Source organism: Agelaius phoeniceus, chromosome 8 (assembly GCF_051311805.1).
Source record: "Agelaius phoeniceus isolate bAgePho1 chromosome 8, bAgePho1.hap1, whole genome shotgun sequence".
Lineage (NCBI taxonomy): Eukaryota > Metazoa > Chordata > Aves > Passeriformes > Icteridae > Agelaius > Agelaius phoeniceus.
Window position 1 is genome coordinate 10606190 of NC_135272.1, and position 21244 is coordinate 10627433.

General features: G+C 53.6%; 1 protein-coding gene across 3 annotated transcripts; it reads left to right on the plus strand.

Moving 5' to 3' along the window:
• The first annotated feature begins 832 nt into the window (after nucleotides 1-832).
• On the plus strand, nucleotides 833-21237 carry LOC129123912 (ADAMTS-like protein 2). Of its 3 annotated transcripts, none has more exons than XM_077181983.1 (18): nucleotides 833-1102; nucleotides 7323-7460; nucleotides 9516-9591; nucleotides 10113-10215; nucleotides 10883-11028; nucleotides 11246-11369; nucleotides 12625-12705; nucleotides 13028-13203; nucleotides 13457-13886; nucleotides 14551-14959; nucleotides 15699-15805; nucleotides 15994-16123; nucleotides 16450-16663; nucleotides 17270-17425; nucleotides 17803-17973; nucleotides 19576-19752; nucleotides 20466-20610; nucleotides 20723-21237. In XM_077181983.1, the coding sequence occupies exons 1-18, from the start codon at nucleotides 924-926 to the stop codon at nucleotides 20839-20841; spliced, it is 3081 nt and encodes a 1026-aa protein (XP_077038098.1). In that variant the 5' UTR covers nucleotides 833-923; the 3' UTR covers nucleotides 20842-21237. The 3 variants fall into 3 exon arrangements, with proteins under 3 accessions (XP_077038098.1, XP_077038099.1, XP_077038100.1); XM_077181984.1 differs by having other exon boundaries at nucleotides 15997-16123; XM_077181985.1 differs by having other exon boundaries at nucleotides 896-1102; nucleotides 7318-7460; nucleotides 15997-16123.
• Nucleotides 21238-21244: the final 7 nt, after the last annotated feature.

Here is a 21244-nt window from a genome sequence, read left to right on the forward strand (position 1 = left end):
GCCAGCACGGCCACTGGCAGCTCCCTGCCAAAAGCTGCCTTCTGACCACCAGCACGGCAACCCAGAAAGGAGAGGCCAAGAGATCGGAGCCTCTTCCAGCGCCTAAAGGGGTTGGAAGAGAGAGGGAGGGAGAGAGATGGTTTTTTAAGGGCATGGAATGACAGGACAAGGGGGAATGGGGTGAAACTGCCAGAGGGCAGGATGAGATAGGATATTGGGAAGAAATTCTTCCCTGTGAGGGTGGGCAGGCCTTGGCACAGGGTGCCCAGAGAAGCTGTGGCTGCCCCATCCCTGGAAGTACCAAGGCCAGGTTGGACAGGGCTTGGAGTAACCTGGGATAGTGGAAGGTGTCCCTGCCCGTGGCACGGGGTGGAACAAGATGGTCTTTAAAGTCCTTTCCAACCCAAACCATTCTAGGATTCTGTGACTCAACCACCACACAGCAAGAGCAGCCCCCCGTGTCCTGGGGGATGCTGTGCTCTGTCCCAGCACGGAGCACAGGCTCCTCCAGCCCGGGCAGAGGGATCCCCTGGCAGGCAGAGCTTGCCTCCAGAGGGCAGGAAGGAGGAATCGGGCAGCAAAAGAGTTTTGTGCGGGAGGAAACGAGCGGAGCGCTCCGCTCGAGAGCGAGGGGCAGCGCGGGTGGCTCCGCAGGGACCTCTCGGTGCCGGGGCGGCCGCGGGGGCTCGGAAAGGATCGCACAGAGCGCCGGGAGAGCTCCGAGCCCGGGAGGCGGCAGCAGGGCGGTGCGAGGGGCAGGCGGGGCGCGGCGGGGCCCGAGGAGCGCCCGGCCCCCATCCCCATCCCATCCCCATCCCATCCCCATCCCAACCCCATCCCTCCATCCCTCCCCCGCCGAGCGGCCGCGCCGCGGGTCGCCGCCCGCCACCCGGCAGGTTGTAAAGTCATTAACTCCCCCAGCCATGCCGGGCCGCGCTCCGCGGGCCCCGCCGCGCCCGCAGCCGCCGCTGGTGGGGCCGCCGAGCCGCCTCCTCCTCCGCGGCAGCGGCAGCAGCAGCGCGGCATGGCCGCCGCTCCCCGCCGCCTCCTCCTCCTCCTCCTCCTCCTCCTCCTCCGCGCCGCCGCCCCCCTCGGCGATAAGGTAAGCGCCGAGCCTCCCTCCCTCGCTCCCTCCTGCCTTCCTTCCCTCCCGTCCTCCCTCCCCTCGGGGAGCCGCGGCGGGGCAGGGACGGACGCAGAGGGGTCCGAGCCGCGGCCCCTCGCCCTTCCCCGCAGGTTTCAGGTTCCCGAGCTCCGGGATCCCCGCGCTTCCCTCCCGCGCTGCTCGGCAAGGGGGTTCCGTCGCCTGTCCCCCAGGGTGACCCCGAGGAGCAGGCTTTGCCCGCTTGCCGTGCCTGGCACTAACAAAAGGCTGATGGGGGTGTGAGGATGCACCAAGAGGGTCCCAGCATCACCAGAGGGACCACGGGGGCGCGGCGCCTTCCTCTGCCTGGGGGTTCGCCCGAAGCTGCCCACCACGTCCATCCCTCCACGTTCGTCCCTAGCAGGAGGCTGGCTCAAATTTAGGGCTGGAAACAAACAGATTTCCCCCTTCCCTGTCCTCCCCGCCACCCCGAGCACGGCTTTGGGCAGCTGCTTTCCCCACTAACCATGGGGAGCCTGTCCAGGCATCAGCGCCCCGCGCTGCCCTCATCTCTTCTCCGCACCACAAAGGAGCCCTCAGCCCGGCCCTCCTCCCGTGGCACTTGTTTCACCGCAGCACCGAGACCCCCGTGCCTGTCCCGTCTCCTTCCCGAGGCCCAGCCGGGGTGAATGGCCCCCGTGCCCGTGGCAGGGCGGGCAGAAATCCGTGTTCCCGGCAGGAATGCCGGCTTCGCGGGGCGCCGCAGTGCCCCTGCCTCCGCGGGTCACTGCCTGCATTGTGCCTCGGCGCTCCCGTTTCCTCGAGGGGAACCCGGCCGGATTTCTTTGCTGCCTAAGGAATTCTGCTCTGCTAAAGGAAGAGGGTTTTGGGCTGTGTTTCCCACCCCCAGACTCATGGCTGGGATAAAGCAATCCCACATGAGCCGTTTTAGACACAGAGAAGACCAGACACTGCAGATTTACTGGGGATAACTCAGGTTTGAGGAGCAGCAGTGTCTCCTGTTCTGGGGTTTGTCTTAATTTTGAAGCTCAAGTGTCTCATTCCCACTTTGCTTTCACCTCCCTGCACATCTGCTGCCTGTTCTGTTTACCCTGAGCTGCAGGGCTAAATCGGAAGCTTCAGGCAGAGCAAGCCAGGTCAAGCTAAACAGATGTGAAATCCTTCATTCGGGACTGACCAGGATGGACTGCTCCATCAACACGTGTGCACTCCCTGCCCCAGCAGCTGTGTTTGCACAACACCTCAGACAAGGGCATCCCCAGGTGGGAAGAGGGCTCCCCAGCATAAACACACACCAGCTCTGCCCTGAAGGTTCCCTTGCTCCCACGGAGCCCTCTGATCACACATGATGTGCTGTGAATTGTCCCGGTGGCTGCTACTGATTGTTGTTGGTCTCTACTACAGGGCAGCACACAAAATACCCACTGGGGAACTCACCTGTGGTTCCTCCTGCCCTCCCGTTGTCCACATAAAACATTTTACAGAGAGTGTCAGAAAACCTCAGTCCACAGTTTGGGCAAGCAACTTCCCAACTAACTTCCTTCCTAACGGCATTCAATGCCTCTGCAAACCCTGGTGATAGAAGTGTCTCATGTTCACTCCCTCCTCTCCCTTCCCAGTTTTCCATCCTTTCTAGCAGCTTGCCCCAGGGTAAGAGGATGGTCCTGCTTGCAGGGAATGGCCTAACTGACTTGGACCCAGTGTTTTGTTATGACGTGCAGCACTTGCCTGTGAACTTTCTGTCATGGCAGGATTATGAACAGAACTTGGTCGTTTCTCCACTGACTTCTGTTCACTGGTTTTCTAATTTGCTTTTCATCTGTGCGTCATTACATGTCCAGATTTTTCTTACTTATCTGCTGCAATTCCACATCCTCAACAAGGATCCCCTTCCATTTTCCCACAGATTACTGTTCTTCCTGATCCCTTAAAAATTATTCTGCATTGCTTGTTTTACCTCAGATACCTGCCCCTATGAAAAACTCCTCAGGTACCTTGCTTCAGCTTTTCTAGGGAAAATTTGGGTTTGTGTCTGCTTCCAGTACTGAATCTCTCACACAGACTATTTAGTCTACACAAATAGTGTAAAACAATGACAGGATGAGAAATAGCTTTATACAAACCCCAATTCTTTTGTGAAACATCGGGGCATAATTGCAACTGCTATTGTTTTTTCTCAGGGCTCTGGTGGAGTGTATCACCACAGCTTTAGTCAGAGAATGAGATGGGGAACCCAAACCAGGGGCGTTGAACACGGTCATTCATTCCCAGATAATAATCTGCCGTTCATTCCAGGCATTCAGACATCTGAAGCTACTTAGTATTTCAGTAAGTGGTGTGGGTTTGCTGTAGAGAGAAGCCCTTCAGTAAAGGGATTGTGGAGATTTTTGGTTGAGGACATAGAGTTAACAGCCTCAGAAAAGGTCTGGGAAGAATTTATTTCATTTTCAGCTGCTGTTTCGAGTTGTCCTACACAGGGTTGAGCAGAACATTTTACGACAGCTACTGTGCCCTTCAGTGGTGGCCCAGCCCTCAAGGCTGCAGAGAGAGCCTTTTCCCCAGCTCCTCTATTAAGGAGGCATGTTTGTGGTCTCTCTTCCCAGACAGCTTTTTTTCCCAGGAGCCAGGCTCTAATGAATCTCAAGATTAGGCACAACAATGAGCAACACGGGGGACTGGGCCACCGACACGGTAATTGCAGTCATTCCCAGGTCTCTGGGAAAGCCAGAGTAGCTCTGAGCTGGTCCAGGGCATGACAGAGAGGCAGTGGAGAATTTATTTTATCCCTTTAAACTTCAGAAAGGCCGCCTGGAAATCCGATAGGACGTCAGGCCAGGCCCACCCTTCTGTGCAGGGCTGAAGCATTTTTTGCTTGTGGCAGCCTTTGTTTGGCAGGGGGGAGAGGGGAAGCAGCTGCTGGGCCTTGGCTTGGGCAGAGAGAGCTTTCAGTAGCACTGGCTTGGAGAGTGGTGTTCCTGTGATACTGGCAAGGCTGGAGACAGGCATTTTATCCTGGAAAAGTTCCCTGCAGGTTGGGGTTGCCAGCTCTGCTCCCCCAGCGAGGGGATGGGAGGGCAGCCCTGCCATGGCCTCCAGCACAGGTGTGCAGGCACAGGAATTCCTTGGTCAGCCTCAGAGAGGAAAAGCTGCAGCTCTGCAACCACCAGGTGCCAAACCACAAGGACCTCGGGGGAATTCTTGTGGGGAGCACCTGGCTGAGCTGGAATATGGTCTGTCTTTTCTAGGGATGGAAATTCACATCACCTAAGGAAATATGTCTCCTCTAGGCAGAGCCCTTGGCTGGAGCCACGTGCATCTCCTGTGCTCTGGTGTTTCTAGCCTGCTCCTTTTCCATGATTGTGCAGCAGAGTGCAAATTAGAGCAGCTCCAGCATCTCCCATAACCAGGACAGTGCAAAAGAGTTCAAAATTCAGCCCCTTTTATTTCTCCCTCTGTGAGGAGTAGGTGGGGAGGGGGATTCATTTGTCCAGAATTCACTCTTGGGATTTGTTGAGAGGCTTGGGAAACTGAAGCTAGGAGTTAATCTAATCTGGAGTCTGTCCCACAGTCCTTAATTTATTATCTAGACTTTTGGAAAATGCATATATCTTCAATTAAAAACAAGAACCATTTGTGTCTTGTGGTCAATGCAGACTTATTTCTGACAATACAATAAATTCAGCACAGATTGGAACCAGCTGCTCCAGCTCCAAGTACCTGAAGTTCCCACTCCTAGTCCAGGCCTAGGACTCAGATGCAGTCAAGCCATAAGGGACATGGCCAAGGGGACAGCTCAGCATTGTCCTTGCTTACACAAGAAAATAAATGCTCCTAGGGAAGGTCTGGCAAGGGAGCTTGGTCATGGAAAACCTGAGAGCCAAATCAATCTACTTAAAAAGTGATTGATTCCTCCAGCACAGAGAGGAAGCAGGAGCAGGGATTATGGATATGGGAGAACACTTTCTATTAAAAGAACAAATCTCCCTGACCAGCATCTTCCAATAAATCTTCATCCTGTCACTGAGGTGCAGTGCAGAGATGTGTCCTATCCTATTTCTCACAGAAAGAAGCTCACAAAGGCAGGGATGCTCACCTCCCCCAAACCTCAGCTGTGCCCCCACATCCCTGATCTCCTTGCACCCAGGCAAAGCACCCCAAGAGCAGGAACCCTGAGAGGAGCCTGCAGCTTCTCACCATTCCAAACACACAAACCCTGCTTTGTATCTGGGGTAGATACACAGAGCAGATGATTTCACTTCACCTGTTCTCCTCCTGCCCCTTCTCACGTGTTGGGATCACAAGATCCTCAGGGCAGGGCTGCCTTGTAGGTTACAGCTACTCATGTTTTTATCTTCTGTCAGTCTCATGTTTTTATCTTCTGTCCAGGCAGCCCATGTGCCTCATGGAAGGGGTAAGACACCAGCTTTGGCTTTTCCTCCAGCTATGGGAGAATCAATTTTGTGCTGAGCTCTCCACTCAGCCACCAGATAAATCACTGGAATTCTCCTTCCTGACAGCTGTGAAGAGCTCTTCCACCCCAGCCCTGAAAAATGTGTCACAAAGCAGCATAGGAGTGGTCAGGGAAAGATTTTAGCTGAAAATCCCTTACAATGAGAGACTTTTGGTTTATTTCCTTTGTAAGTGTGGAAGCTGCATAGTCAGAATTTCCATTTACAGTCTGATAATACACAGCAAGACAAAAATTCTCATAGGAAATTGGTTATGATGATAGTTTGGAAGAAGAGAAAAAGGTATTTTTGAAAACACGTCTGTTTGTTTTAATTTCACTTTCCTAATGAGCAGCTCAGCTGCTGGCCACAGCATTTGGTCCCTGTCAGCTCCAGCCAGAACACTGAAGTACAACAAAGAGTTTTGTTATCTCGTTTTTGAAATCAGCAATTGCAATCACTGGAGAGCAAAGCATCAGGTAACACAGTGCTTTTTTGCAGCAGAGTTGGCCTGCAGAAAGAGGCACTGTGCACATTGCAACCATTTAAGTTACAACTTAAAACCATTTGCATAAAGCAGCTGCATCTCCTCTGCCCAGAGGCTGTTCTGTTGGCAGGCACTGAGGAAACACAAGTTCTCAGGCAGGAATTACACGACAAAATGAAGAGCACTTTGGCTTTACTACACCCTGAAAGAGCATAAAAGCCAAGAGACAGCCCAAGCAGTGAGCAGAGCACATTTAGAGATGAGCAAACCCTGCAGAGTTTTCTCTGCCATCCATCAGTTCTGCTTTGCAGAAGGTTGTTTACAACAGGCCCAAGTAAACCCAGCATGTTTTGCTACCAGTAGCACTGATACAACTTCCCTGAGCCCTTGCTTTAAGAAAGCACACTTGACACACACACAGAGTATTAATTTTTGTCCATTAATATTTAAACACTTGGCATTTTAGCTGGATAAATCCCTTGCAGTCACTGTCCTGTGTTAAACTCAGGGCTGCATTCAACACTACTCACAGCTGTGTTTCACTGAACAGCAGATTGGTTCTTGCTCAGGCAAGTTTGCCAAAGTCCCTGGGAGCTTTTAGACCATCAGACACTAAACAGGAAAATACTGCCAGGAAAAAAAAAAACCCAACTAAACCAGAGAATTGCTTACCTGCTGGGAATTGTGGAGGCACAGCCAACAGCAGCCTACTGGGGCCAGAGAAGCTCAGGTCTGCCAAATTTAAAGGCTGAGACCCAGAAAGGTGTGCTGGGAGAGGGAGCATTCCTCCTCTGAGCATAGTGGGGTTTGTGGGGAGAGGCTCTGCTTCTGAAGCTCTCTTGAAAATTATTGGGGGATGAGGAGCCTGGATCTGAGCTGCTTTAGTCACAAAGGGAAGGTTATTCATGGAAATGCAGCTCTGAGGATTGACACCTGAGTAGTCCCAGCTCCCTGGCATGGCCAAGAGCTGCAGCTCTTCCTCTTCTCTCCTGAGCCAGGTGTGAGCTGTGCTGGGACTGATGCTGTGGGGCCAGGCTGCAGCTGCTCTTTCTACCACATATGTCCAGCCCTACAGCCCTTCTCCATCCCATGAGACCCCAAGGCATCCTGCTTCCCATGCAGAACTCAGTCCTGGAGGGAAGTTCTGATTTTGAGATCCTGGTGTGGCCCCAGAGGATCAGACCCTGAGTTTGTCCCACCTTCAGGAGGTGACAGGACAGCTGCCTTTGGTGGTGAGGAGCCAGGTTCTCCAGCTAACAATGCTCTGTTTCTGTCAGGACAGTAGTGAGGCAGCAGATGGAGCTGGCACCTGGGATGAAGAAGTCACCAAGTGGTGGGGAGAGTGGAGCTCCTGGTCCACCTGCTCGCGCTCCTGCGGAGGGGGAGTCGCGTCCCGGGAGAGGCACTGCCTGACACAGAGGTGAGCTGGGGCCAGCCTGAGCCCCTGGCCAGGGCAATGGGGTGCCCCAGAGCTGTGCTGTGGGGCTGAGCCTCCTGGGTTTGCAGGGCCAGCCATTCCCTCCTCTGTGGCCTCTGGGGAAGGAAGGCAGCTGTGGTGTGCGGGCAGCGGTGACGGGAGGAGCGCGCTGCAGAGGGCAGGTGACAGGTTCCCTATGGCACCCACTCAGCTTGACTTGTCTGATGGGGAGCAAGGGCTTGGTCCTCTCTTGGAGTCCTGAAGGTGACAGGGTTATGGGCTGGCCCTGTTCCTCTTCTTTCCCTCACAAACCTTCACTGCCATGGCTGCTGTGGCCAGTTCCTGTGCTCAGGATGTGGGCACATGCTGCCAGACACCTTATGGGGACTTGAGCTGGCAGCAGCCAGCTCAGCCACATCTCAGCAATTGAGATTCCCCTTTTTATTCCCTGCAGAGCTGGCAAGTTTTTTCCCCTCTGTCATTTATCTGGCTGTCACCTGGCAGCATCTGCATTTGTCCCCTGCAGCTGTAGCAGTGCTGGGATCAGTGGGATTGGGTTTGTGGGACTGGGGAGAGCAGGGGAACTGCAGCTGCCTGAACTTCTGCTGTCCTCTCTGGGCTACCTTGCCACCAATTCCCCCTCCTCCTCCTGGTCCCCCAGCAGCTCTGTACCCTGCTGCCCCAGGCTGGTGGGCTGTTAATGAGAGCAGGCACCCTGCAGCACAGCCAGCTCTCCCTTCTGCATGAATGCACTGCTGAGCAAAGCAACTCAGAGCAGGGCCCCTGGCCTGCCCTCCTTCCTGCAGCAGAAAACTTCCTTTTGGTGAGCTGGCTGACAGCATGGTGAGGGTCCAGATGTGCTGTAGGACCTTCCCTCCAGCTGTGGCCTCCCTGGATGTCTCTGCTGCTGCTGCTCCTCTCCAGCACCCTGGGAAAGCAGTGGGGAACAGCACAGGGAGGGAGCCTGGGGCTGTCCTGCACCCCTACAGCCAGAGCAGCCCTTCTGCCCTTTGCCTGCTTCCAGAAGAGAGATTTTTCTCTGCATTTGATGCCAGCTTTATCCTTGACTCCACAGCTGGGGAGGGAAGGGTTTGCTGTGGTGTTTTAGTCCAGGGATCAAATCTGAATTAAAAAAAAAAAAAAAGAGAAATCCCAGCCCAAAGGTTTTTGCAGCTTCAAGGTGAATGGCTTAAGTGTGAGCCAGGTATGGCCTTGAAACAATTTCTGCCTGAGTCTGCAGGAAGCCTGTGCTTCTGAAAGGCATGGTACTTTTGAAGTCTTCCTGCAAATGTAGGCTCTGCCTGTGTCATGTAGAGCATTGCTCTGGAGGGACAGCTGCTGTACCTCCACCAGGCCAGCCTGAATGTGCTTATGGTGATCTTGTACCCTCAGTTCCCAGTGCTGTTTACACATTGTCTGCTCCAGATCTTTACACACTGCCGAAATTATTTTGCAGATCATTACTGCTTTGCCTTAACCTGTGGTCTCAGCCACTCTCCATACACCTGCACAGCTTTCAAGAATTTTTTCTGTCTTTGCATCAGCCCAGTATCTCTGGCAGAGCTCACGCTGGCCAGAGTGAAAGATTCAAGTGTTGAGAAATTCCTATGGGTTTGGCTCATCACCTGTACCAAGCCTTCTCTGAAAATCTGTTGGGGTGGCCTGACAGGCACCATCTCTGCCTATGGCACAGTGGATTCTGAAATCACCTCCCTCAGTCACTGCAAATCCTGGGCACATCCATAGGAGGGATGGACCATCAGGTTCTGTTGTCTTTTGGTCACATCAGCCATTCTGGAGCTCCGAGGTGAATGACACAGGGGTGCCAATACTGCAAGTGCTCCCTGTCTGCTCAACCTACCCCAAAACAAGAACAGCTAAAATCCCACACAGCCCACCTAAAAGCACTGAAGATGTGTTTCAGAGGAGATGTTGGCCAGTCTGATGCAACACCTGCCTTGTTCCTCCCACTTAAGTCAGGCCTGACTCCTGTGTCATCCTCAGTACCTGGGTACTTCACAGACCTCCAGCTCATGTCAGGAAACTTCTGCTTTTCAGGCTCCAGATGCCTCAGGGAACAAACAGCACCATGTGTGTTGGTCAAGCCAAGCACTACCAACTGTGCCAGCAGCAGGTGAGAACCACTTCCAATTCTGCCTGGTCCTTGTTGGGGATGTGGGACTCAGGGGGTCCAACCTGGAGCTGCAAAATCACCAGCACTGGGGGTGGGGTTGGTCCCTCAGAGGATGGAGACAAGGGATATGATCCTCTCCTGGGGTGGTGGATGGTGTGCCTTTGAGGATGTGAGAGATGGGCTCTGTTCTTTGGGACTGGGAGATGGGACAAAAGGATGTAAAAGCATATTTGTTGTGGGGTGAGGGGAGGGATGAAGTTTTTCCAGTGTGCTTTTCTTGTTGCTGCTTTTCCCATTGCTGGAAGGAATTTTTGCAGGGCTGTTAAATGCAGCTGTTTGAGAGGCCCTTGCAATGAGGCCTGGCCTTTCTGCCTCCCTTAGGGGACCTCCAAGCCCATCACCAATTCCTTCCAGGGTGGACAGGGCATTTTCATCCTGCAAGGATGGAACAGGGACAAGCAGCTGTCACAAGAATGGCTGTGAGCTAGGGAGCTTTTTGATTGCATTTATTCCTTCCATAGCCCTGCCCAGCCAACACAGCAAGCTTCAAACAGCAGCAGTGCTCCAGCTTCAATGCCAAAGCCTTTGGGAAGCACTATTACCACTGGATGCCCCTCTATCCAGGTGGGTTTTCACAACTTCACACCAGGGGTGAGGGTCAGAAGACACCCACAGGATCTTCTGGGGCACAGAAAAGTAAAGTCCAAGGGGACAAGGAACGGATGCTCCTGGCTGCTCTGGGTTGCTCTGAACAGGCTGCTCATCCATTTCCCACACAGTGACTTCACATGGGTGTCCAGTTGGCCCTTGAGGCCCAGACTGAGTTCACCTGAGATATTACCCTGTTTCTGGACTCACCTGTTTTTCCATCAGCTGCCAAGGGGACATGGAACATCTGCAGCGGCTCAGGTGAACGGGGCAGAGCTGGCCACCAGCCCACACAGTCAGTGCCCCTCTTACAGCCCTTTTTGTGCTCCTGTGCATTTATGTGTGGCCTGGGATCTGCTGATGCCCATTCCCATGTTGGGCACAGTGATGGCACTACAAGGGCATGGCAAGGAAGAGGGTTTGCCAGCAGGAAATATTTCTGCTTGGCACAGTCCTCAGTGCAGCCTCGTACCGTGACCCCTTTGCTACTGTAAAATCCGTGGCCTTGGGGTGTCATTGCAAGTGGCAGGATCATCCAGGGTGACATCAAACCATCAGCAGGGACAAGGGGCAGGTCCCCTCCTCACTGCCCATCTCTGGGCACCTTGAGCTGCCTGGTGACCCTGTGCCTCTGTCCCTGCAGATGACTACACCAGCATCTCCAACAAGCCCTGTGACCTCCAGTGCACCACCCGCAGTGGAGAGAGGCAGCTGATGGCCCGAGCACAGGATGGTACCTCCTGCAAGGACAGGACCTACCAAGGGGTCTGCATCAATGGGAAGTGTGAGGTGAGGCCCTGGGAGGAAGCTGTAGAGAAATTGGGATTTTACTTGCATGGCTGGACCTCCTGTCATGGCAAAGCCAAGGGGAATTGAAACAGAGGCCTTGCATTGGATTCATTCATTACTACCCCCAGAACCTCCCCAGAGGAGCACACAGGATAAGATCCTGTCCCTGTGGAGATAAGCTGGCCCAGGAAACCCTCTCTTGTTTTGTCCTTTGCAGCCAGTTGGGTGCGATGGGAGCCTGTACTCGCCCCGGACCATGGACAGATGCAGGGTGTGTGGAGGGGACGGCAGCACTTGCCACCGTGTCTCGGGCACCTTCCGAAAGGCAATCTCACAGATAGGTACTCCCTGCTACCAGTCTGGAGACTTCACCTGCTACTTCTCACCACCAGCTGGCATGGAGGGGGACTGGCTTGAACGTGGGTAGGAGCTTTCCCAGCTGCTTGGTGGAAAAAGTTGAGGAGTGCCACCAGCCCTGCTTAAACGCCTGTGTTCTGTCCTTCTCACTTAATCATCAGAGGAGATTGGTTTGATGTGCTCTATATTAGGCTGGTAAGGTTTCCCTTCACCTGTTTAGAATAGGAAGCAGCTGGGGATCTATTTGTTCCTATTGATTTTTGGCATCTTGCCCACCTCAGATAATGTGAAGAGATCAATGAATCTTCTTTTATTTGTGCTACGTGTTCATCTGAAACTTAAGCTATGATGAGGGTCACAGCATTTTTTCAAGCTGCATTTAATCTCCTGCTTTCCCCAGTCCTGTGGCTGGCACAGCTGAGGGACAGACCCCTCTGAAATTGGGCTGAGGTTCCCTGCAGCCTGATGGCCCTGTCCTCCAACCACAGCAGGAATGGACTGTGGTATGCTCATTAGTAATTAACGAACTGTGGTTTGAGGATGTTTTGGAACAACGTTTCACACTGATGTTGTTTCACCAATTTGCCTCACTCCCTACAAAGAGCAGCCTAGAAAAGCACTCAGGCCCCTTTCCAGGGCAGGGGTGATGGTCCTACCCCTTGTAGCAGTATGGGTACAGTTTTGGGCTCCCATTCCAGCCCTCATAATATCTTACAGAACAGACAGGACCTGCGTTTCCAGCGGGAAAGACAAACTGCCAAACCATGCAACTTTAAAAGCCTCTTATTTCCTCTCCCTTTAAAGGTCAATTTTTATGTTACTCCTGAGACAAACTCCATGGAGTCAGGAGCTGAGGGGACCTATGCTCTTTTTCCACCCTCTGTTCAGCATCAGCCCTGATCACTACTAAGCTTTTTTTCTGTGCTCTTGCCAGAAAGAGTGTGAAAGCACATTCATCCACACCCCCAGAGCCAGACTGTTTCCTTGTGCAGTTCCTTCCCGACTCCAAACCCAGCAGTGCTCAGACTGACATCCGTAATGGTGATCTGTTAATGGGATTGCAGAGATCTGGGATGAGAGCTCACAGACTGGTGCAATGTGCATTTAGGTCCTTGGCACCCTGCTCCTGAAGGGCAGTGCTGCCTCCCTACAAACACACTTGTCCCATGAGCTGCTTTTCCCACCCAGACCTTTTTATTCTGCCCTGGGGGTCTCCTCATGCTCTGTTCTGTTCCTCAGGTTACGTGTTCATCACCAACATCCCTGCTGGTGCCACAGACATCCTCATCATTGAGCGCAGGAAAACAGAAAACATCCTGGGTGAGCAGAGGAGCTGGATGGGTGTGGAGACCCCAGTTCAGCTGTCTGGGAGCTGGGAGGAGGCTCTCTGCACTCCCACCTATGCTGTGAGAGACCTACAGAGAGCATTTCCTCCAGGGTAGCTACATGGGAGCTTCATCCCTCCAAAAACCAAGGCTACCACATCTCCAGTGCCAGGAGAGACATTTGGAACCCAAGTTTGCTATGGGCAGGGCCTGGGGTTCTGTTTCTGCTGGGCTTTCCTCATTTGTGGGCTCTTTGCTCTCCTCAGTGCCAGAGTTCTGCAGAATCTCCCATTTGTCTGTTTTCTCTCTCTTTGAAGCACTTGCTGATGAATCTGGACATTTCTTCTTCAACGGCAACTCTGCCATTGACAACCCTCAGAACTTCAGGGTGGCTGGCACCGTCTTCAAGTACCGGCGGCCCTCGAGCCTGAACTCGGATGGGCTGGAGTACATCATAGCTCATGGGCCCACTAACCAGTCTCTGAATGCCATGGTATGTGGGGAACCAGCTCTGGGCTTTCCTGCCTCCTTCAGATAACAGGAGTAGAACCCTGTTCCCAAGCCAAACCTGGGTGTAGGGGGGTTGAGGAAGCCAGGCAGGTGGGTGGGGGCTTTCCTTTTGGATTTATGAGGATGCTGTCTTCTCTTAACAAATATCACCAAACAGATGTGGCTAGAAAAGGCTTTTGGGAAATTCACACCCTTAAAATAAAAGCAGTTTTGTTTTCTTTCCCCATTTCCTCCAGTACTACAACTTTAATGGGAAAATGCCTCACATAACTTACGATTACACTGTGCCACGGACACCGCCTCTCCGAACTGCAGCCCCTGCTCTTGCCAGGCCTCTCTATCACCACCTACCAGTGACCAGCCAGAGCCATCCCATTCCAGCCAACTCCAGAGCTGTCCAGACAGATTTCAATGCCACATGGCTCTCCCTGTCACCAGATGACACCAGTGAACAGCTTCCTCTAAGGGAAGGGCAAGAAGATTTAGACTTTGGTCCCTCGCACTTCTTCCAGACCAACTCCACCACTCAGACCCAGGACTGGGGCTGGGAACAAAGTGAAGAGAAGGAGAAGTATGACTTTCAGATCAGACAGGTCTACCATGCAAACACAGCAGGAGAGGAAGAGGAGGAGGAAGCAGCAGCAGTTGGTGGAGAAACAGAGTTGGGTTGGTTGCTTTGTTTTCCCTTCCCCCATTGTATTGAGTGGAAGCAGACATTCTGCAGTGGTCTTCTTGAAATGTCAGGTGGCTTTAGCATCAGGGTGAACAGGAGGGAAGGATGGTAAATAGTGGGATGGAGACTCTCAGGGAGCAGCAAGGGCCACTAGCTCTGTGAGAGAAGGAGAGGCTGTGAGAGGGAGGCCACAGTGAGGAGGTGTTAGGACATAGGTTGGACTTGATGATCTCAAAGGTCTTTTCCAATCTGGTTCATTCTGTGATCCTGTAATATGGATTAGGCAGGGCACTCACTCATTTCCTGAGCTTGGCAGGTAGGGCAGTGACAGCAATAGGGCCTGGCAACAGTCCAGTGATCATCAGGGGACAAGTCGAATCTGAGACTGACCTAGGAGAGCCATACAACAATTCAGGAATAAGAACACGTGCAGCATTGTGCAGCCCAGGACTGAAGGTCCAGACTGAAGCTTAAATGGGGCTCCAGAGTAGTGGGTGGACAGAGTATGGGCTTGCCTGAGGCAATTAAAGCCTGCTGATGCTCCCTGGTAGAAATTTTTTATTTTTAGGCTGAACACTGAATTTTTTTGCCTTGTTAAAAGCCACACACTGAAATACAAGCCATCCCATATAGTTAAAGCTTGTATCTTATTTCCAGCTCTCAGGTTCAACCAAATCTCCATCAGCACAGCTGTGCCCTACAGCATGAGGAGACCTGAGCTGTCAGAGAAGAGCCGTGGGACGTCCTCCAGGCTCCGTCTCCTCAGGCGCCTCTGTCACCGAGATCCCCACAACGCCGCCTTCTGCAGGGAGCTGCAGCCCCTGGCAGCCAGGCTGGCACCAAGGAACTCCACAGCCAGGCTCTGGCCCCACTGGCCACAGGGCCTCCACAGAGCCCTGGCTCGCAAGAACTCGCTGGAGGACCTGAAGGTGGAGGTGTTTGCTGGGAGCCAGGGGGAAGCAGCCAACTCCAGCACGATGGCATCTGTGCAGAGCCCTCTGCTCGGGGCCAGCCCGACTGCCAACACCAGCCAGGCAGAGCCTCTGCGAGCCCCTGGCACTGAAAGGTGGCACCTGATTTCCTGGGCATGGTTGGCTGGGGAGGGAGGGCCAAGCCAGTCCCCTGCTGTCCTTGATGCCCCCACTCACCAGTGTCTATCCATGGAAGCTGCTGTAGGTGCTTCCTCCAAGGACTGATTGTTACAACTGGCCTGACATGGAGCTCCTGGAACATATTTCAGGATCCATTTAAATGGTGCTGAAGGGCCTGGTATGGCTGTAAACAAGGCCAGGAATCCACAGCATGTCACATATCCACATATACCATCATGTCATACCCTTCCTGTCCCATTCTTCTGGGCACATAAGCTTCTGAAGCTTCTGTAAACATCTGGCAGGAGACTGAGGACCAGCTTTTAAATATTTCTGGCGAGCCACATATGAACTCTGCCCACCACATCATATGATATGAGAGGGACCTTGCTTGAGCTTCCCTTTCCAACTCAAATCATGCCTCGAGGCGAGGTACAAGCTGAGGCTGAGGGCACTCCTGTGGTTGGCAAACCATGATATACACAAGACTCACTATGAATGATGCTTCCTCCTTGCTAGTTGAATTTGGGAGGTGGATCAAGGCTTTGCACTCTCTGTTCATCAGTGGTCTGCCTTGCCCAAGGTGGGGGAAATGGAAAGCAGAAACACTGGCTTTCTTTCCATCTTCAAAGACAGCAAGGAGGAATTTCCCTATATTTCATTTTTGCAGCATTTTTTTTCATTTTTAGCTCACACCACCTCCTTTTTCCACAGCAATGAGTTTGATGTGAGCCCCGTGGGCCACGACGACATCAGCTTGGCTGACATGTATCGGTGGAAAGTCTCAGCTTATGCCCCCTGCAGCTCCACCTGCACTTCAGGTAGGTTTGGCTTCAGGTGACTGATCATGTGAGGTCCTTTTGGGCTATTAAGGGAGAGAATCCTGGTATGGATCTTTATATGGCAGGGAGAGTTTCAGATGCAGTGAGCACTCCAGCTGTTTAATGCTGGTGGGAGGAGGCTCTTGGCTCTGATGGAGCATGGCTGAGCATACCTGTTGCTGGCCCAGCAGGTATCAGCACCTCCTATGCCATGTGTGTGCGCTATGATGGAGTGGAAGTGGATGAATCCTACTGTGACGCCCTGACCCGACCAGAACCTACCCACGAATTTTGCACAGGGAGAGACTGCCAGCCTAGGTGAGTGGAAGTGACATTAGCTGTCCACAGGGAGATATCTTTCTAAAGGATCACTTTCTGCTCAAGGCATACAGCCATTTTTGGGCTGAAAAGTATGCTTAAACTAAGAAGACCTCACATCCCCTTGTAAGCAAAAAGAGGGGAAGAATTTGAGACCTGAATTGCCTGCTAAAGGCCCAAACCACATTTAATCAGATGTGATGAGCAGAGCCACAGCAGCAGCTGCTGGGTGAGGGAGCCCTGGGTGTGTAGCCTGAGTTTCTGCCACCCCATGCCCCTGGTCCCCCTTACCTGGGTGTTCCTTTGTGCCTTCTCTGCTCGTGGAGGTGGGAGACCAGCCGGTGGAGCGAGTGCTCCCGGACCTGCGGCGAGGGCTCCCAGTACCGCACCGTGCGCTGCTGGAAGATGCTGGCGCCAGGCTTTGACAGCTCTGTCTACGATGACCTCTGCGAGGCAGCAGGCCTGGCCAGGCCCATGGAGAGGAAAGCCTGCAAGAACAAGGCCTGTGGGCCCCAGTGGGAGCTCTCTGAGTGGTCTGAGGTAAGCTTTGCTCCCAGAGCTGAGCAGCCAGGGCTGGGGGGGAGGTGGTTGGTGCTGAGGAAGGTGGCTGGCAGGTGTTGGGTGCTGAGGAAGCCCCTGGCCAACTGCACCCTGGTTCCCCACAAGGAGTGCCTTTATCTGTAGCTGCCCTGTTCTGGCACTGCTCAGCAGACAAAGTCCATTGCAAAACATTTTTTCTAAGGTCACTTCTAAAGCAGGACAGTAACCAAGTGAAAGCTCTGCCAGCAAGAAGCTTCCTCTTCTGGAGGATCCAAACTGAGGGACCATTGGGAAACAGTACCATGGAGATACAAAAAAACTAAAAGCCCATTGCAGTGCCTTTGACTGATTGCTCTGGTTGTGGCTCAGTGACTTTGAACAGCAGTTTGAGCATCAGCCCATTGATGTGTGGGAGCTCTAAGTCCCAAAATAAACGAGTAGCAAAGGTAGAGGCAGACACAGAGGCGGACACACCTTTTTCTGTCCCTGCTGGGGCCCTTCCCCTCCCTCCTAGAGCAGCAGGAGGAAAACAGGAGGCGGCACAGCCGCTTCCCCACCTTGTTCTGTGCTCTGAGCGCCGGGGCTGACTCGGGGTGTCCCTTGCAGTGCTCGGCGCGGTGCGGCACGGCGGGGACCATGAAACGCGAGGTGCGCTGCTCCGTGGAGGCTCCGCTGTGCGATGAGTCCCGCAAGCCCAGCAGCGAGAAGGAGTGCACGGGCCCGCCCTGCGACCGCCGCTGGACCGCCTCCGACTGGGGCCCCGTGAGTCCGGCTGCGCTGCCTCTGGCACCCAGCGCCGGGCTGGAGGGTGGGAGCGGCTGGGCAGATCTGCTGCAGAGCTCTGTCGGCTCTCCACGGGCAGGGCCAAGCTACAGAAACTAAAATAACCTCTGGGTTTGCCTCTCCTTGCTGTATATTTTGGTTAACTCTGAGCTGGGCTCTAGTCAATAATCTGGGAAGCTCATGGCACCTGGAGAAGGGAAGCCCCTGACTAAATGAACCTCTAAAGCCCCTTGGGATCCAGTGCAACAGTCCCAGTGCCAGGGCTGGACTCTGGACTCAACTCTACTGGCACCCCCAACCCTGACGTGTCCAATTCCCTGCTTTCTGATGTGTCTAAATGCCTTTTGCTCTCCAAGTGCTCAGGTTCGTGTGGCGAGGGGCGCATGAGCCGCTTCATCGCGTGTCGCAACCTGGAGGGCAAGGTGATCTCCAGCTCGCAGTGTGACCCTGCCACCAAGCCCCTGGCTGTCCACCCGTGTGGAGACAAGAACTGCCCCGCACACTGGCTGGAGCAGGAGTGGGAGCAGGTAAAGCCAAGCCCAGCCCTGCATCCTCAGAGCTCCTTTCCACCCCATATCCCTCAGGATGCGGTGGGAGCTTGGTTCCCTTGGCAGAGCACAGCTGTACCTCCAGACATAGATCTGTATCCTTGCCCCAGCTCCTTTGAGAAAGGGGGAAGGAGTAGTGAATATCCCAGCTTGTCCCTGCCGTATCCCATAAAAACCCCAAAGTTTGTGGCATTTGCTGCCTTCCCGAGGAGCTCCACGGGAGGGCAGCAATACCTTGAGGAAACTGCTCTCCCACCTGGCTCCTCAGAGCCGTCTTCACTCACCCCCACAGAGGACATGAGTTTCCCACCAGTAAAGAGAAAATCTGAACAAAACCAGCCTCGTCTCTGATAAACAACAGCTGGAGGTAAACCTGAACCGCAGCCCAGATCCCTGTGCTGGAACTCACATCCAGACCATAACAGCATACTTGCTTCAGGGATTACAGTCCAGTGAACGTGGTCCAGGTGCTCTGTTCCACCCAACACTCAGTCTCTGCACATCTTTTTACTCTCTTTCTGTTGCTCAAGGCCAAAAGACTTCATGCTTTGCCATACATGCTGATCCAAATCCAAGAGTATCCAATGAAACACATTGAGTCAGTTGTGAGGCTTGGGCTTTTTCTTTGAAGTCTTGAACAAGACAGGGATCCATATAGCACTAAGGAAGAAGGTTTCTAGGAAATAAGGGAAGCAGCCAAGCCCTCTTCCCTCCAATATGGCTAAGCCTCTCTTCTCACTTTGCTCCCTTTATAGCTGCTGACTGCATTCAGCTGAGCCTCCTTCAGCACCAGTAACAAGCACAGGCTGGTTAAACCTGGCAGTTCTGTAGCCCTCCCCTGCTCTGGCCCTCCAGGTGGGTCACACACAGTCCTGAAGTGCCATTTTCAGCTGTGACGTGGCTGTGAAACTCATTAGAGCTCTGAAACACCAGCTGAGCTCTCCACCTTTGCCTATGCCAGCTTCTTTGCTGTGTTTCTCCACTGATGAGCTCTGAGTTTTCAGGGTGACTAAGGGCAGAGGCAAGGCAGCTGTACTGGCCCTGCTGTGGTGAAAAAGAACTCAAAGCAGTGAAATCTCAAACTGGCAACTGCCTCCATGGGCATCAGGGAGCAGATCCTGCCTCCTGCTGCTTTTCCTGGTGGTGTCTTGAGGGAGAGAGCCCTTCCAGCTCAGCCTGCATAGCTCTGAGTTCAGCAGTGCTTGTCTGTGCACATCACCTGCACTGCACCACTTGGGTCCCCTTGGGCCCACAGAAAGCTTGGCAGTACTCCAAGATGTAGGATGCATTTCCTATCTGGATTTTCAGAACAGAGCTACACATAAAATAAGACAGGAACAGCCTCTTGCAGTCTTAGCTTGGCTGCTGCAGGCGCCCTGTGGTAGCTGCTCTCGAGGCCAGCCAAGGTGAACTCAGCTGAACACTAATTACCAGCATCTGTCCCTGCTCCTGTGGCCTGGGCAGCACTTCCCTCTGTTAGACTGGTGTTAGCACAGGCATTAAGCCTTCCTTCTGAGCAGAATGCCCTCTAGCCTGAAGCTGGAGCATCATTTGTCACCAGGCTGCTCTGTTCCCTCGCAGTGCGATGCCAGCTGTGGGCGAGGGGTGAAGACCCGGCTGGTGCTGTGCGTGGGGCTGGAGAACGGGCTGTACAGGGAGTACCCTGAGAAACGCTGTGAGACCTCTCCAAAGCCTGAGGAACAAGCTGTCTGCTTCAGGAGGCCGTGTTCAACGTGGTTCACCACCTCCTGGTCCCAGGTAGGGCTGGGGGTGGTGGGCAAGGGGCAGGGGAGGCTTTGTAGCCCTGGTTGGTGGAGCAGGACGTGTGCTGAGGCTCTCTGGCAGCCTGCTCTGCCAAGGATCTGCCAAGTCTGGATGGGACCCCAAATTCTGCTCTGCCAAGGATCTGTCAAGTCTCAATGGGACCCCAAGTTCTGCTCTTCTGCAGAACAGGCAGCAGGATGAGAGACAGGCACATGCAAGCTGGACAAAATCTTGGAGCATGGGGGTTATTGCCTCAAGAAGAGCATGCACCACACTCCAGGCATGCAGGACACAGCCATGTCTGCTCCACTGACAGAAGTCTATGTTTTGTCTATCCCTCTTTCCCTTAATAGTAACTGGTGAACATTTAGGGTATGGGAAGACTGGGGAGCTGTGGCTGGCTTATAGCAGCCATTTTCTCAATTTTCTGTCACAGCATCAACACTCCAAACAAAAATAGTTCTGAGCTGCAGCAAAGAGATGAAAAGCAAACTCACCCTTGTTCTGCCCCAACCCAAGGATGCTTTCCTCCAGCTAAAAAAAAGGGAGAGTAAGTTTGAGATCAGTGTGGCATTTGACCCAAACCTCCTCAAGACCAGGGATCTAAAGCAGGGATTGGGAGACCTCAGTAAAGCAAAGAACTTGGGAGCTGTAGAAAAACAGAAAATGCCTCTCATGCTCTCTCTGCTGTTTCTTGACCCCGACAGTGCAGCAAGACGTGTGGTGCTGGTGTGCGACTGCGGGAGGTGAAGTGCTACCAGGGGGAGGCGCTGGCTCAGGGCTGTGACCCCGCTGCCAAGCCAGAGGCCAGGCAGACCTGCCAACTCCAGCCGTGCCCCACGGAGGCACCAGGTACATCTGGGAGGGCAGGGAGGTGGAGGAGCCCATGGCTTTGTCCCTGAGGTCCATGCTGGGGAAGCACATCTCCTCTGTAACCCCCCCTGTGTGTGCTTCTGCTCCCCAGAAGATGTCTGTGAAGACAAAGCGACGGCCAACTGCGTGCTGGTGCTGAAGGTGAAGCTGTGCTCACACTGGTACTACAGGAAGGCCTGCTGCTGGTCCTGTCGCCTCAAGTCATCCTGAGCACTGCCAGGCCCTACTTTCCTTCCAAGTTCAGGGGCAGCAGCCCCCTCAACCCAGACTTTCCACTTGAAGCCACCTCACTCGGCCTGGCTGCGGAGCTAGTCCCTGTAGAGCAGCCTGCTCAGCGAGGAAGGATTTTTATGACTTAGTCATCACTGTTCCCTCTCCACCGAGAGGGTTTTACACAAGACAAACCATCAGTGCCTAGAAAGCTACTGAGGAGTGAGTTGGGAGAGCCTGTCCCTGCTGTCACCGTGTCCGAGGGCGCCAAGGCCAGCCTGCGGCAGGGCAGGGACAGCAGCATCCCTCTGCTCTGCCCTGCAGGCTTCCTACTACAAGGGCAACTGCCAAAACGCACCAAAAAATTGTGTCACAATAAAGAAATAAACTATAAAACTGTGGA